The following is a 15,344-nucleotide window of genomic DNA, read 5'->3' on the forward strand; positions in this document are numbered from 1 at the left end:
TAAAATATACACCAAGCAAATGCTTGAGTTTAATAGTGTGCTGACCCCTAATTTAATACAAGCCCTAATGTTTACAAGATTTGAAAAAGCGATATATTGCAATAACTTGCCGTAAAACTGCGCGTTATTTTTGTCAGTGATACGCTTATATATTATAAAATATCAATTGAACAGCTGAGTTGATGAACTCGCTCGATAAAGATGAATTTGCAATACAGCCCAACACTGCACTTGGCAGTAGAACGACATGACAGCGTTTTTTTACAGTGCAACTACCTGCCAATTTACTGTGATTTGTATTCACACCTATAATTTCCAGAGTACAAGAGCTGCAAACATTTGGGAATATAATTGCAAGGCAGTTACCTTCTGTATTACATTTCGTCCATGCAATCCCTATTGCTAGGCATATTGACGTTCCTTTCTCGCTAAAAAGATTTCTCATCTGTGAACCTCCACACTATAGAATCAGGCTACAACAGTTGAAGGGGACGTGTTAAATGATTACAGAGGCTGTAAACAGTCTAATTGGGCTCGTTCTGTGGCTGGAGCTCCATGTGAAAGGATGCCTGCTTGCTATTGATAAACTACCAGTGGATGTCGTTGTTTTCGCTCCCTGTGTGTGTGGAATGACACTCTCCGTCAGGGCACAGGATGACCTCCAGCTAGCAAGAGTTGTGCACGTCATTCACTTTCTATGCAGACACAAGGCGTAGAGACAGAGTCCCAAAGGAAAGGGAGACTCTCCTCGATACTGGGGCACAGGAATGACTGATGCACAGTGTAAAAAGCGGTCTCCTAGCTAAAGAAAGGGGCATCGGTTTTTGCATTGTTCTGCTTTCAATCAAAGCGTTTTTAACAGGTAACTGCTCTACACGGAATAGTCACCGAAAGAATGTAAAGGAATCTAGAAACTTTATTTTGCCAGGTTTGGGGAATTTTTTTGCTATTTTAATTTATGATTACTGATCTTTCCGTGTATTTCTTTTTTTTAAACTAGGATCCTTCGCCGTGAGAATCGAGGCTACACTGTGAAGGGAGAACAAAATGCTGTTGAGTTTTTGGGAGTTTGTGTGCGCTTTTGTGGGTTTGAGCGGCTTGGTGGACGGAGTCCGCGGGGGTTATGGCATGAGCATGTTTGCAGCCCAGCAAACTCCCCCAGATCCCTGCTACGACGAGAACAGCAACCCGAGGCGGTGTATCCCCGACTTCGTCAACTCCGCATTCGGCAAAGAAGTGAAAGTGTCCAGCACTTGCGGCAAACCCCCATCCAGGTACTGCGTGGTGACCGAAAAGGGAGACGAACGGTTCAGGAACTGCCACATCTGCGACGCAATGGACCCCAAAAAGGCTCACCCGCCAGCCTACCTGACCGATCTCAACAACCCACATAACCTGACCTGCTGGCAATCGGAGAACTACATCCAGTACCCTCAAAATGTTACCCTCACCCTCTCCCTCGGCAAGAAATTCGAAGTCACATACGTCAGCCTTCAATTCTGCTCCCCGCGCCCAGAATCCATGGCCATCTACAAATCGATGGACTATGGCAAATCCTGGGTCCCCTTTCAGTTCTACTCTACCCAGTGTAGAAAAATGTACACCAAACCCAACAAGGCTGTGATCACTAAACAGAATGAGCAAGAGGCCATCTGCACCGACTCCCATACCGACATGCATCCATTCACTGGGGGCTTGATCGCTTTCAGCACCTTGGACGGTCGCCCCTCGGCTCACGATTTTGATAACAGCCCTGTCCTCCAAGACTGGGTCACTGCTACAGACATCAAAGTGGCCTTCAGCCGTCTCCATACCTTCGGGGATGAGAACGAAGACGATTCGGAACTAGCCCGGGAGTCCTATTATTACGCGGTCTCCGATCTGCAGGTCGGAGGCCGCTGCAAGTGCAATGGTCACGCATCCAGGTGTATCAAGGACCGGGATGGTAACCTGGTTTGTGACTGTAAACACAACACCGCGGGCCCCGAGTGTGACAGATGTAAACCTTTCCACTATGATCGACCCTGGCAGAGAGCCACGGCCAGAGAGTCCAACGAGTGTGTGGGTAAGAGCAAACTTCCATCTTTTTTAAGAGAGACCTTTGTATCGCCTAATAGAGAAAAGATAATCTAGTCCCAGAACCCAGCGAGTCTGTGACCAAGGAAACGCTTTCAGCCCAGGAGCTGTGCAATACCTGGACTGAAATCTTAACCTAGTCAAGAGAGCGAGCCGACAAATAATGACCCTTTTAAATCTCCCATCAATATTTAGCTTTGCACTCGTATCCGATCCAGGCAGGTTATTTGCATAACTTTCTACTGTTGATCTATTTCTTTATGAGCTTGCATATTATCCGCCTTGGGAGGCTTTTCTAGGTCTGCCGAGTGTTTCGCAGCACATTGCAGCAATAAACAGGCTCCGAATGTATCGTGTTAATTATCTACTCAAAGCTCGACCAACGCGGCTGTTTGATCTTTGTTTTATATTCATTGACATTATTAAAGACGAGATATATTGTGTATCAAAGGACCACCAAGTCTTAATTATTTTATGCGCACTGCCACTATCTGGGCAGCCACTGTCTGCTGATCAGTTTTACCAACAGGTTAACAAAGTCTGAGAAACTGTAGATCGTAAAGCCGCTGGCTCCTTGGCACCGATATTCAAGTGAAAGCTGGCAATTGCAATTTGTGACAATAACAAATATTGACGAATGGTGCAGAGAGTGGCAAGTTGACAATAAATCTCATTATAAATACTTTACAAAGTAAGATGACTGGAAAACTGATCCAATTTAACTAATTGCCAATACGTTTCATTATTTTAAAGGCGAAGAATTTAAATAATCAATATCTAACTATACAAAAACTACGTATATTATTGGCCATCAATAACATAGTGTCATCGGTCCCAAAATGTATCAGTTACTATTTATGGATTTATATTCATGTTGCAGTTGAGAAATCGGGCCAGATGTTCAGAGGTGAAAACATATAATGATAAACTATCACAGTCTCTATAAACAGGCAACCATTTCACTGCAGTGCAAGTTAATTGCAATATAACCCATTGAGAGTTATTTCTGGGACTGTTGTGAAATCCTCACCAATAACTAGAGAAAATATTGGTGCAAAACATCAGTTCACCATTAATATCATTGAAAGTTCAACTCTCAATATTCAATATATTTGGTGGAGAATTGAACCGCTAGATTCTGGAGGTTGCTTTGTGCGCTGCAGTTAAAAATAACTCGTCCAAAGTTCAGAGCATGTCATCACAATGAAGTTAGTCTGCGAGTTCCAGTGTTTCAGCTGGAATCCAGGGAGGCTGGAGAGATTTTATCATCGAATAATCCCACACTGCCACCAACTCTGTCATCCAGAGGGAGATTCAGACCCACCCTGCCATTTACTGGCGGTCACTATCATGAAAGGATTTATAATTTTACGGCTACTATACAATAAATCTTGAGCCTTTGATGTCTCTTTTGAGTTGATCGGTTTTATTGCCCCTAGCACAATAAAACGAGGCAAGCTGGCTGTTGTTTTTCATCTGATATTATTTACTTATTTATTTTTTTTGCGTAGGGAGTTGCCCATTTAACAGGAGTTTCGATCTGAATTTGCTGAGGCCACAGTTAAAGTTGTGTTTTAATTAATTAATGCTTACATGTATGTATATATCCAAGTAAAGGGCTAAACCAAGCCGATAAAGTTTGTAAGCTGTTCGGGTGGAGAGCCGCTCCGACGAACCAGCAACATTTCCGGGAAAGGGCAATCAAAGGAAATATGTTCTTAAATGTAATGAAAACGGGAACTAGGTTGTTGTTGAAATAGTTTCAGAAGTTTGCTTACATTTTCAGACACGTTAAATAATGACAAATAATTAATAGATACCTAGACATTCGATGTTCTAGGAAAACAAACTGGCAGAGACCAGAGAAGGTTCTTGTCTGTTAAAGTGCAGTGAAATGATAAAATGTGTGCTCTCTGAACTGATTTCACTGCACAATCCCTAACAGCACGGTGGGTGTACCTCGACCAGATGGACTGCAGTGGTTCAAGAAGGTAGCTCACCACCACCTTCTCAAGGGCAGTTAAGGAGGGCAACAAATGCTGGGCTTGGCAGCCACGTTCACATCCCAGGAACTAATTTAAAAAAAGACAGCCCAGAAGGGACTTGCCCCAATGCGGCTAGATATTAGTTTAAAATCCGTCATGTGAGGGTCATATGCAGTCGCTAAAACGATACTTAGAGTGGTTTAGTGTAATATAAGCAGAGACAACGAGGGGGCAAGGAGGAGGTAAAACACAGAAATTAATAAAGGAGAAGGGAAACAAAGTAACGAGGGAGGAAGAAGTGTCTAAGTATCTGCTGAATGGGTTGATGGACAGTGCTCAGTCTAAGCGTGCTGCCGGCTCACCTCATGGCCAGTGACTAGTCTTGAGGAACTGATGCATTTCTGTGCAATGTGATTCCATCGCTCCAATACACAGCAGCCTGGGAGAGAGAGCCCAGTATTTCAGACAGGCTCTGAAATAACACGGTGAATCGATCGTGTTCATCTCACTGGTAACAGGGCGGGCCGCTGGGTTTACAGTTATTCACGTTTAACTTTTGCATAACTTTGCAGTCATGCGTCAGGAGCAGTGTGTCTCTTTCTGCACCACGTTATCCCTCTGAGTAAGAAGCAACCTGTATATCAGACCAAGTACTTCAATCTTCACTAGTTCTGCCAGGGAATCGGTTAATATAGCACATCACCCAACAGCTATATGCTCAATCCTTCCTCAACCACTGTAAAACTAGAGACACATAATTGAAACAAGCAGTAAAATCGACAAGGATCCATTATTTAATCATTTATATTGACAGCGCTCCTACCTCTTTAAACCTGCACTTCTTAAGCATTTAACTTTTCACTTTTATTCTGATTTCAGTTTGGTAGAATATCTTTAGAAACAATATTAATCCGTCCGTTTGTCACAGAATGTCTTTTAGCGACTGAAGTTAAAAAAGGCTCCTTTTAACCAGATTTAAATGTTGAAGGTATGCGATAGGGACTTGTGAACCGCCTGGGGCTGCTTCAATGTCCATTCTCGCTTCCTAGTTCAGTTGCAAAATAAAAATTGGCTATCCCCGCCCCAGTTGCAAAATAAAAATCGGCTATCCCCGCCCCAGTTGCAAAATAAAAATCGGCTATCCCCGCCCCAGTTGCAAAATAAAAATCGGCTATCCCCGCCCCAGTTGCAAAATAAAAATCGGCTATCCCCGCCCCAGTTGCAAAATAAAAATCGGCTATCCCCGCCCCAGTTGCAAAATAAAAATCGGCTATCCCCGCCCTAGTAGAATGAATAATAAACAGCCGGGCGACACGATTCTTACTCATCACCTGCTTAATACTAACAGCCTGAAGTCTGGGTACTGAGTCGAATCTGGAAACATGCAGTTTCAAGTCAAATGAGCAATGGGTGAAATAGGCAGACCTGGCTGAGACTTAGGGGAGAGGTCGAAGGCTGGTTTTATTTTCGCAGTTCTGGTGCTATGCAGATAAAGGCCTTGCAATGCATAACCGTGTCGGTGGTGTTATTCGATGGGAATGACTTCTCATGTCTCTTATCGTGACAATGGCAGTGACGTGCAGAAAATGGCTCCAGCAAAAGAACACTGGTGCACAAAGGGGGATTCTTTTAATGCTTTCACTGGCTTCTTTCGTGGCTCTGACATGTTACCCATGGGTGAATCGATGAAAATGGGAATAGGGGGAGGAGAGCGAGAGATCTGTAAACTGCCATGAGGTTTGCTGCCCGCCAGTTTCTTCTGTCCTTTTAAAGGACTGCAATGTACCTCAAACAGTGCAGACTGAGAGTTGCAGAAGCAGGTGCGTCGTCACATCAGCATGCAACGAATGCTTGTGGTTTGGCGAGAACCCGTGCATAGACAAACAACCTGACCTGGGTAAACGGGGCTTCTCAGCACCACCTTCTCAAAAATTAAATATAAATGTTGTAGAACAAGTGAGCAATAAAAAGGCTAACAGTTATGCAAATAAGATTAGCAAACCGGTTTACTATCCCGTATTGCTTTTAGGGTTCAGTATTTTTTGCCTCCAAATTCAACAAATAACGTGTCCTAATTCAACATTTCTATTCGTCTTTTTTACTGGTTAGAAATAGCACTGATCGCATATAGTAATTACAGTCTATTTATTGATGCATCTATAAACCTAATCGGGGTTAAGTCGTCACCAAATTCCAGCGTATCCCGCTTTAGTGAAAAGGAATTAACTAGCATTTACTTTATGCCTTCCTGTTTGATGTGATTATCGGTAGCTAACCTTATACTTCCAAAATGTACTGTTCCCCATGGAGTTTAGTCATTGATATGCAAACGGAGCAGTATGGTTCCCTACCAATGAATAGTCAAGTTGACCTAATTTTCCAATAATGTGGCATCTTAACAGGGAAAAGTACTATTTTTTTCTAGAATTCTACTAGCCAATAATAGAAATTGTTGGCAGATTAGGAGATTTCAGTTTCTAATATCTCAATTAAAGCAATTTGTAGCTCTTACACTCTCTGAACAGCAAATTCACTTTAAATGCTGTCTGCTGAAAAATTGAGTATTTTTATGCAGTTGCTGCAATAATAGCGAATTTACATTACATAGCATCTTATCAGATCCCTCAGGGAATCCCTAAGTATTTCACAGATAATTAATTACTTTGATCTGCAGTTCCTGCTGTTAATTGAGCAAATTCAACAGCAGGATTTCAACCACACTCAGACACAAATGTAGTTAATTGTTTTTTGCATGAGGGGGGTGTTCTAGATTAAGGGGGAAAACATATCTCCTCATGTCACCTCTGGTTCTTCTGCCAATTGTTTTTAAATCTGTGTCCTCTGGTTATTGGTCCTTCTGCCACTGGAATAAGTTTCTCCTTATTTACCCGACCCGGGTTCAGTTCTGGGTACTGCCTGTGTGGAGTTTGCAAGTTCTCCCTGTGACCACATGGGTTTCCTCCGGTGCTCCGGTTTCCTCCCACATGCCAAAGACTTGCGGGTCAATAAGTAAATTGGCCATTGCAAAAAAATTGCCCCTAGTGTAGGTCGGTGGTAGGAGATTGAGGGAAGGTGTGAAAGTGAGAGGGAAATGGGATTAATGTAGGATTAGTATAAATGGGTGGTTGATGGTCGACACGGACTCGTTGGGCCGAAGGGCCTGTTTCGGTGCTGGAGTAGCGCAGTGTCTAGCACCGCAGCCTCACAGCTCCAGCGACCCAGGTTCAGTTCTGGGTACTGCCTGTGCAGAGTTTGCAAGTTCTTCCTGTGACCGTGTGGGTTTCCGCCGGGTGCTCTGGGTTCCTCCCACAGCCCAAGACTTGCAGGTTGATTGGTAAATTGGCCATTGTAAATTGTCCCTATTGTGGGTAGATAGTAGGAGAATGGTGGGGATGTGGTAGGAAATATGGGATTAATGTATGATTAGTATAAATGGGTGGTTGTTGGTCAGCACAGACTTGGTGGGCTGAAGGGCCTGTTTCAGTGCTGTATCTATCTATGACTCTATCAAGATTGTTCATGATTTTTAACACCTGTAACAAATCTCTTCTTAACCTTCTCTGCTCTAAAGGAACGCAGCTTCTCCAATCGCTCCACATAACTGAAGTTCCATTCCAGTAAATCTCTTCTGCATCTTCTCCAAGGCCTTGGCATCCTTGCTAAAGTGTGGTGCCTATAATTGAACAGAATACTCTAGCTGAGGCCGAACCAGTGTTTTACAAAGATTTAGCATAACATCCTTGTTTTTGTACTCTATGCCTCTATTAATAAAGCTCAGGATCCCATATGTTTTTAAACAAATTTCGCAACTTGTCCTGTCACCTTCAAAGATTTGTATATATATACCCCTCTCTGTTCCTGTACCGCCTTAAAATTATATAATTTAGTTTATATTGCTTCTCATTCTTCCTACCAAAGTGTATCACTTTACACTTCTGTGTTAAGTTTCATCTACCATGCATCTGTTCATTTTGGTCTATGTCTTCCTGGAGTCTAGTACTAACCTCCTCATTGTTTACTCATTTCCAAGTTTTCTGTCATTTGCAAACTTTGAAATTATACCCTGTATACCCAAGTCCAGATCATTAATAATATGTTTGGATGATATTGTCCTCATCCTAACATCCACGTATGCACACTTACCAATAGGGATTACCCAAGAGCAATCAGGCATAGGTGCCATGGGTAATTGTTCTCCTTTTTCACCCATGAATGCTGAGGTTAATTGTATTAGCTGAGCACTATCCTAGCTAAGATAAGCTCAGTCAGTACTGGTAGAGGATAAAATCTGGGACTCTGCTATTGTGTATGGCCTGCTACCACAGCAGCTATTGCAATTACCTACAGATCCATCTGGAGAGCCTGATGCATTGCTTTTGTAGTTAGACTGGTTGTAATAGGACGGTTGCAATGACAAACTGAAGAATCTTGCCCAGGATCTGTGCATCACAAAAAATATTTGAGAATGCACAGAGTTTTAGTTGACTTCCCTTTGTCTACCTGCAGAAATCACTGAAAGCTACAATTAAGCCCCATGAAAAGGTTAATATTTCCCTTATATAGTGAAAACACCAATCATTTAAACAAGCTTGAAAAAAAGATGAGATAGTATATGATTTGGCATACATTTCCTTTAAAACTAGCAGTGCACACTAACAGAATGGTGAAATTGTCTAAGAGTTATACAGATAGTGGGAGAAGATCAGATCGGCTAGAAATTGGTTTGGACTGAATCACACAAAGTCCAGTCTGTCACTTTATTTAAAAAAAAAAGAGATTTCACTGTAAAAGAGTACTGCTTTGGTTTGACGTACAGTGCAATTAAGATAATAAAAGGGAAATGGTATCTTGGCTTTTTCAGAAACTGGCTAATTCAGACTTGAGAGAAAGCCTAACTTAATTGGGAGGACTACAAATGAATAGTCTAGATCTACTTGACTTACCTTCTGTTCTTTCTGGAATTTTAAATATAACATCTATGAAGAATAGTATAGGGGGTCGGTCACTATCAATTATTATGGAGTTGCTGTTTCTCATGCAGTGTAACGGTGGCCTTGAATGCAATTATAGTCAAAAAAACAAGTGATCATAATCAGGTTTTTGATCACACTGCTCTGTTTTCAGCTTTGAGTATATGATGGATTGTTATGCTGAGCTATCCTTGTAGAACAGTACATTGCTAGCTCAATCTTGCTTTCAGAGATGGGCCAATGGATTGATTCTAATCAATATTATGATGTTTTTGATTTAGATTTAGAGATACAGCACTGAAACAGGCCCTTCGGCCCACCGAGTCTGTGCCAACCATTAACCACCCATTTATACTAATCCTACACTAATCTCATATTCCTACCACATCCTCACCTGTCCCTATATTCCCCTACCACCTACCTATACTAGGGGCAATTTATAATGGCCAATTTACCTATCAACTTGCAAGTCTTTTGGCTTTGGGAGGAAACCGGAGCATCCGGAGGAAACCCACACTGAAGTTGGGCTATCTCATTGAAATATATCAAGATATATGTAGGATAGGAACTGTTATTTACTGGCACCCAGAAGTGAGGAGATGGATAATTTAAGGGGAATACAGTTTTGTGGAGTTATACTGTGGAGCAACCATAACATCATTTATGCACTCCATTGTAAATGTGATACAAATGACTAGGATCTTCTTAAATGTCTACAAATGTGACACAAGTACACATAGTGTGATATAGGGCACAGTACTGATGAGTAGCAAGTCTGTATTCTTCTCATGAAGTAAGCAGAAATCATCATTTAATAGGAATTAAGGTTATTTTGCAATGGGGTATAAATGATTTCTTTATCAAACTAGATACTTTGATGTCATGACAGCTTTCTAATGACACCTAAAGTGGCTTTTCTGCCTCCAGGTTTTACCATAAGGAACAAAACTAATATAAGATTTACCACTATCTGGTGACCATTTGTTTAGATGCTCACAACATAAGCAAAATTTGTAATGGATACATTTGTATTTCACTGGAAGGCTGACCAACACAACTAATTCACAAATCTGTTGATGGCCAATTCTAAGATCATGAGGAGGATAGTAAATAGCTATTTCAGTCTTTCCCACTGCATATCCTCTTTACGACCATCTTGACCTATGGGGGGGGGGGGGGGGGGGGTGGGGGGAGACCTTGATCTTGCCACACTTTACTAAAAATGCTCAGTAAGTACAATCTCCCAAGAATGTTAGATGACTATACATAATTCAAATTGTAATGATTATCTCGTTTGGCCTATGAATAGACTATGTTAAAAAAAAACGAGCTTAATCATCAATCATATTGACAGATAGTGATGTACTAAGATGAGAAATGATCCCAATAGTTTACACATTGAAAATTCCACTGAGAGTGTTCTCTTTTTTACAGAATGCATGCTAATTATTGCAGAAGTTGTAGAAATTATTTCAGTTGTTCTGAATAGGTCCTTGTGACAAAGTTCATCACTCATTGCATCCATCATGTTGTCAATGCAGTTGCCTTTGCTACGCATTCCTTTCATGTTATGTGAGCAATGTTACCACACACACATCACAAAACATTTGCTTGCTTTGCTTTCCAAGGTAAACAATGATCTAAAGAAGCTCAAATTAGACTGATTTAATGAGATGTTTTATGTGTTTATCAAAGGGAGACATTTATGCTTTACCTGTATTAATCTCACAGTAAGATTTGAATTTGTAATGGATCACTCTTTTTCAGTGTTAGGCTGCAGTCCTGTAACTGATGTCAGCGTGCAGCTTTTGATGATGGGTTTCTAAAATGCAGCATGTGAACATATTTTGTCATCAAAATAGAGGCAATGATTTTAACAACTGTTAGTATTTACTAATTGGTAACTCTTTTTAACCCAAATTGTTTCTCAGATAATCTGTTTAAGGGGTTTGATTTGCCTGAAATTCTGGAGAACTGAAAACTACATATTGAAATTGTTCAAAGTCTGTCTTTTTTGAAAGAATTATGTAGCCTTATTCAGTGGCTATTTCATTTGTAGACTAATTGGACCAACACCAAAGATGTCACCATCCTAGATAATTACATCCCAGATAACTACCCCTGTTTCAAGAGACTATTAGCATAATTGTCTAAATTAATGCAGGACAAAGTATCATCCACTGCCAATCATCAACAGTTGCCACTTTTAGACAGGGTACATACTACGATGGGTTATCAAAATGGTTGCATTAGTTTCAACAGGAAAATTGCTTTGTTTTTGAAATGCAAAATATTTGAAATGTTACCTCAGCAACTCAATTTGAACTACATTGTGTTTTTGAAGTGAGTTAAATAAAATATAGGCTGGATTTGGATGGATATCATTTAATTTTCATTGCTAACAGGGTCAGACTGGTTTCCCAAAAGTGCATGGAAGTCTTTGGGATACTCATGGAGAAAGGGACGGACCAATAACCCAGCATTATGGAACTCTTCACGGGGGTACGTGGAGAAATCTTCTGTATGGTCAGTCCGCCCTGATTGTTAACTGCTAGGACATTAAAAATCTTTACATTACCACAACACTCAATGTATTTGATCAAAATGTTTACAATTCCGATTCTGTTTAACTCTCCTGAATATAGTGCACAAAAACATTTATGATGTAATACATGGAAGTGTCAGCTTGGCTCCATGGTAGCAATCATACGGTTCAGTCAGATGATCATGGGTTAAGCCTCATAATCAAGGCTGACATTTCAGTGCTCCCCCATTGGAGATGCTGTCTTTTGATATGTTCGGCCAAGGTTCTGTGCTGGTCGACAAGGTGGATGGCATGATTGGAGGAAGAGCAGGGGTGTTCTTCCTGTCCTGGGCAGCATTTATCCCTCAAGCGACACCATCACAACAATTGATTTTCTGGTCACCTGTCTCAGGAAACAAAGAGTAGGAATAAACCGATCTTCTTCCGAGTGGCAGGCAGTGGATAGTGGGGTACCGCAGGGATCAGTGCTAGGACCCCAGCTATTCACAATATATATTAATGATATAGATGAGGGAATTAAATGTAATATATCCAAGTTTGCAGATGACACAAAGCTGGGTGGGAGTGGGAACTGTGAGGAGGATGCAGAGAAGCTCCTGTGTGAGTTGGACAGGTTGAGTGAGTGGGCAAATGCATGGCAGATGCAGTATAATGTGGATAAATGTGAGGTTATCCACTTTGGTGGTAAAAACAGAAAGGCAGATTATTATCTGCACGACAATAGATTGGGAAAGGGGGAGATGCAGCGAGACCTGGGTATCCGTGTGCACCAGTCACTGAAAGTAAATTTGCAGGTGCAGCAGGCATTTAAGAAGGCAAATGGTATGTTGGCCTTCATAGACAGAGGATTCGAGTACAAGAGCAAGGATGTCTTGCTGCAATTATACAAGGCCTTGGTGAGACCACATCTGCAGTATTGTGTGCAGTTTTGGTCTCCTTATCTGAGGAAGGATGTTCTTGCTATGGAAGGAGTGCAGCGAAGGTTCACCAGACTGATTCCTGGGATGGCAGGACTGATGTATGAAGACAGATTGGGTTGATTAGGCTTGTATTCACGAGAGTTTAGAAGAATGAGAGGTAATCTCATAGAAACCTACAGAATTCTGACAGGACTGGACAAACTAGATGCAGGAAGGATGTTCCCAATGGCAGGGGAGTCCAGGACCAGGGGTCACAGTCTAAGGTTAATGGGTAAGCCATTTAAGGACTGAGATGAGGAGAGATTTCTTCACCCAGAGAGTGGTGAACCTGTGGAATTCTGTACCATGGAAAGCAGTTGAGGCCAAATCATTAAATATATTCAAGAAAGAGTTAGATATAGTTCTTGGGGCTAATGGGATCAAGGGATACGGGGAGAAAGCAGGAACAGGTTACTGAGTTTGGATGATCAGCCATGATCGTATTGAATGGTGGAGCAGGCTTGAAGGGCCAAATGGCCTACTCCTGCTCATATTGTTCTATATTTCTATGTTTCTATGACTGTTTGATTAACCTTCCTGTGTGCAGATTGGCTGCTGTGTTTGCCTATGTTACAGCAGTAACTACACTTTACAATAATTCACTGGCTATGAAGCGCTTTGGAATGCCCTGAGGATATGAAAGGAGCTATACAAATATAAGTTCTTTCAAATGTGTGAGAAATTAAATATTTCTGGGTAAAACCTTAACTTAGTCATGGAGTTCTTTGGGGTATTTCTCATTCATACACTACTTTTCCAGAGGCCCAGCTTGGGGGTCTGGGACTCATCTTTTCTAAACCCCTGCTGATTTGCGTCCTCACTGGGCTTTGTTGTCTCTTCATTTGCCTTACCATTAGGCTAAATTGCACATGCAAGGCCTGGGGCCTTATTCTCAGCACATACATGCCCTTTCACAGATTCCTTTCCCCTCTCACAACTCTTGTTATTACTGATGCTTAAAACAATTCCCCAGTCAGTGGGATGCAGTGTACTTTCTCAATGACATCTTGAAGTGGTGCAGATGATATCTGGCTTGAAGCACACTGTTGGCAAATGCTCCTTTTACTTGAAGCCATCCTATAAGCAGCTGAGGCAAGAAATGGCAAGGCAGCAGTGGTTTCTCTCACTACTGGGCCCAGCAGCTCCTCCTACAGACAATCCTCCCAGAGAATCCATGACACAGATAATTCTCCACATCCTCTATTTTACCATTGTTAGCTGCTTCACTGGCCACATTCCCCACCTACTGTCACTCTCTCCCTCAGCACCTTGCCCTTGCCACCTCCCCTTTGTGCCTTCAAAAATATCCTTAAGATGCTCTTTCTTAACAGTATGTGTACACCCTCCTACTCTCTTCCAATATAAGTTATTGATGTACTCCCAACTCAACTTGTGGTTGACTATTAAACAATATACTGACCGGAGGAGAAAGTATGCCAAATAAATTAAACTAGTGGGGCAGGGGGGTGGGAACCAGAGCAGTAGGACACCAAGTGAAATAAATGAGGGGGAACTAGTAAATCAGGCCAGTAAGACTAAGAGGAAGAGCAGGCAGGGAGATGTTGCGGAGCACAGCGGGACTGGTGGTCTGAAGTGCATCTGTTTCAATGCGAGAAGTATAACAGGTAAGGCAGATGAACTTTGAGCTTGGATTAGTACTTGGAACTATGATGTTGTTGCTATTACAGAGACTTGGTTGAGGGAAGGACAGGATTGGCAGCTAAATGTTCCAGGATTTAGAAGCTTCAGGCAGGATAGAGGGGGATGTAAAAGGGGTGGGGGAGTTGCATTACTTGTTAAGGAGAATATCACAGCTGTATTGCGGGAGGACACCTCGGACGGGTCGTGCAGCGAGGCAATATGTGTGGAGCTCAGGAATAGGAAGGGTGCAGTCACGATGTTGGGGGTTTTATACAGGCCTCCCAATAGCCAGCGGGAGGTAGAGGAGCAGATATCTAGACAGATTTTGGAAAGATGTAAAGGTAACAGGGTTGTAGTGGTGGGTGATTTTAACTTCCCCTATATTGACTGGGACTCACTTAGTGCTAGGAGCTTAGATGGGGCAGAATTTGTAAGGAGCATCCAGGAGGGCTTCTTGAAACAATATGTAGATAGTCCAACTAGGGATGAGGCCGTACTGGACCTGGTGTTGCGGAATGAGCCTGGCCAGGTGGTCAAAGTTTTAGTAGGGGAGCATTTCAGGAACAGTGACCATAATTCCATAAGTTTTAAGGTAATTGTAGATAAAGATAAGAGTAGTCCTCGGGTGAAGGTGCTAAATTGGGGGAAGGCTAATTATAACAACATTAGGCAGGAACTGAAGAATTTAGATTGGGGGTGGCTGTTTGAGGATAAATCAACATCTGACATGTGGGAGTCTTTCAAATGTCAGTTGATTAGAATCCAGGACCAGCATGTTCCTGTGAGGAAGAAGGATAAGTTTGGCAAGTTTCGTGAACCTTGGATAACGCGGGATATTGTGAGCCTAGTCAAAAAGAAAAGGGGAGCATTCGTAAGGGCTGGAAGGCTAGGAACAGATGAATCCCTTGAGGAATATAAAGAAAGTAGGAAGGAACTTGAGCAAAGAGTCAGGAGGGCTAAAAGGGGTCATGAAAAGTCATTGGCAAACAGGATTAAGGATAATCCCAAGGCTTTTTATACATATATAAAGAGCAAGAGGGTAACCAGGGAAAGGGTTGGCCCACTCAAGGACAGAGAAGGGAATCTATGTGTGGAGCCAGAGGAAATGGGCGAGGTACTAAATGAGTACTTTGCATCAGTATTCACCAAAGAGAAGGACTTGGTGGAT

At 42.0% G+C, this 15,344-nt stretch overlaps 1 protein-coding gene across 2 annotated transcripts in view; it reads left to right on the plus strand.

Moving 5' to 3' along the window:
• The first annotated feature begins 651 nt into the window (after nt 1-651).
• The window catches only part of ntn1a (netrin 1a), a 196,903-nt gene continuing 182,210 nt past the window's right edge, over nt 652-15,344 (plus strand). For both annotated transcript variants that reach the window (XM_068058118.1, XM_068058119.1), the window contains exons 1-2: nt 652-862; nt 1,001-2,065. In XM_068058118.1, the coding sequence (XP_067914219.1) occupies nt 1,048-2,065 (1,018 nt within the window). In that variant the 5' untranslated portion in view covers nt 652-862; nt 1,001-1,047. The remainder of the gene's footprint in view (nt 863-1,000; nt 2,066-15,344) is intronic.

Source organism: Heterodontus francisci, chromosome 26 (assembly GCF_036365525.1).
Source record: "Heterodontus francisci isolate sHetFra1 chromosome 26, sHetFra1.hap1, whole genome shotgun sequence".
NCBI classification, from domain to species: Eukaryota; Metazoa; Chordata; class Chondrichthyes; order Heterodontiformes; family Heterodontidae; genus Heterodontus; species Heterodontus francisci.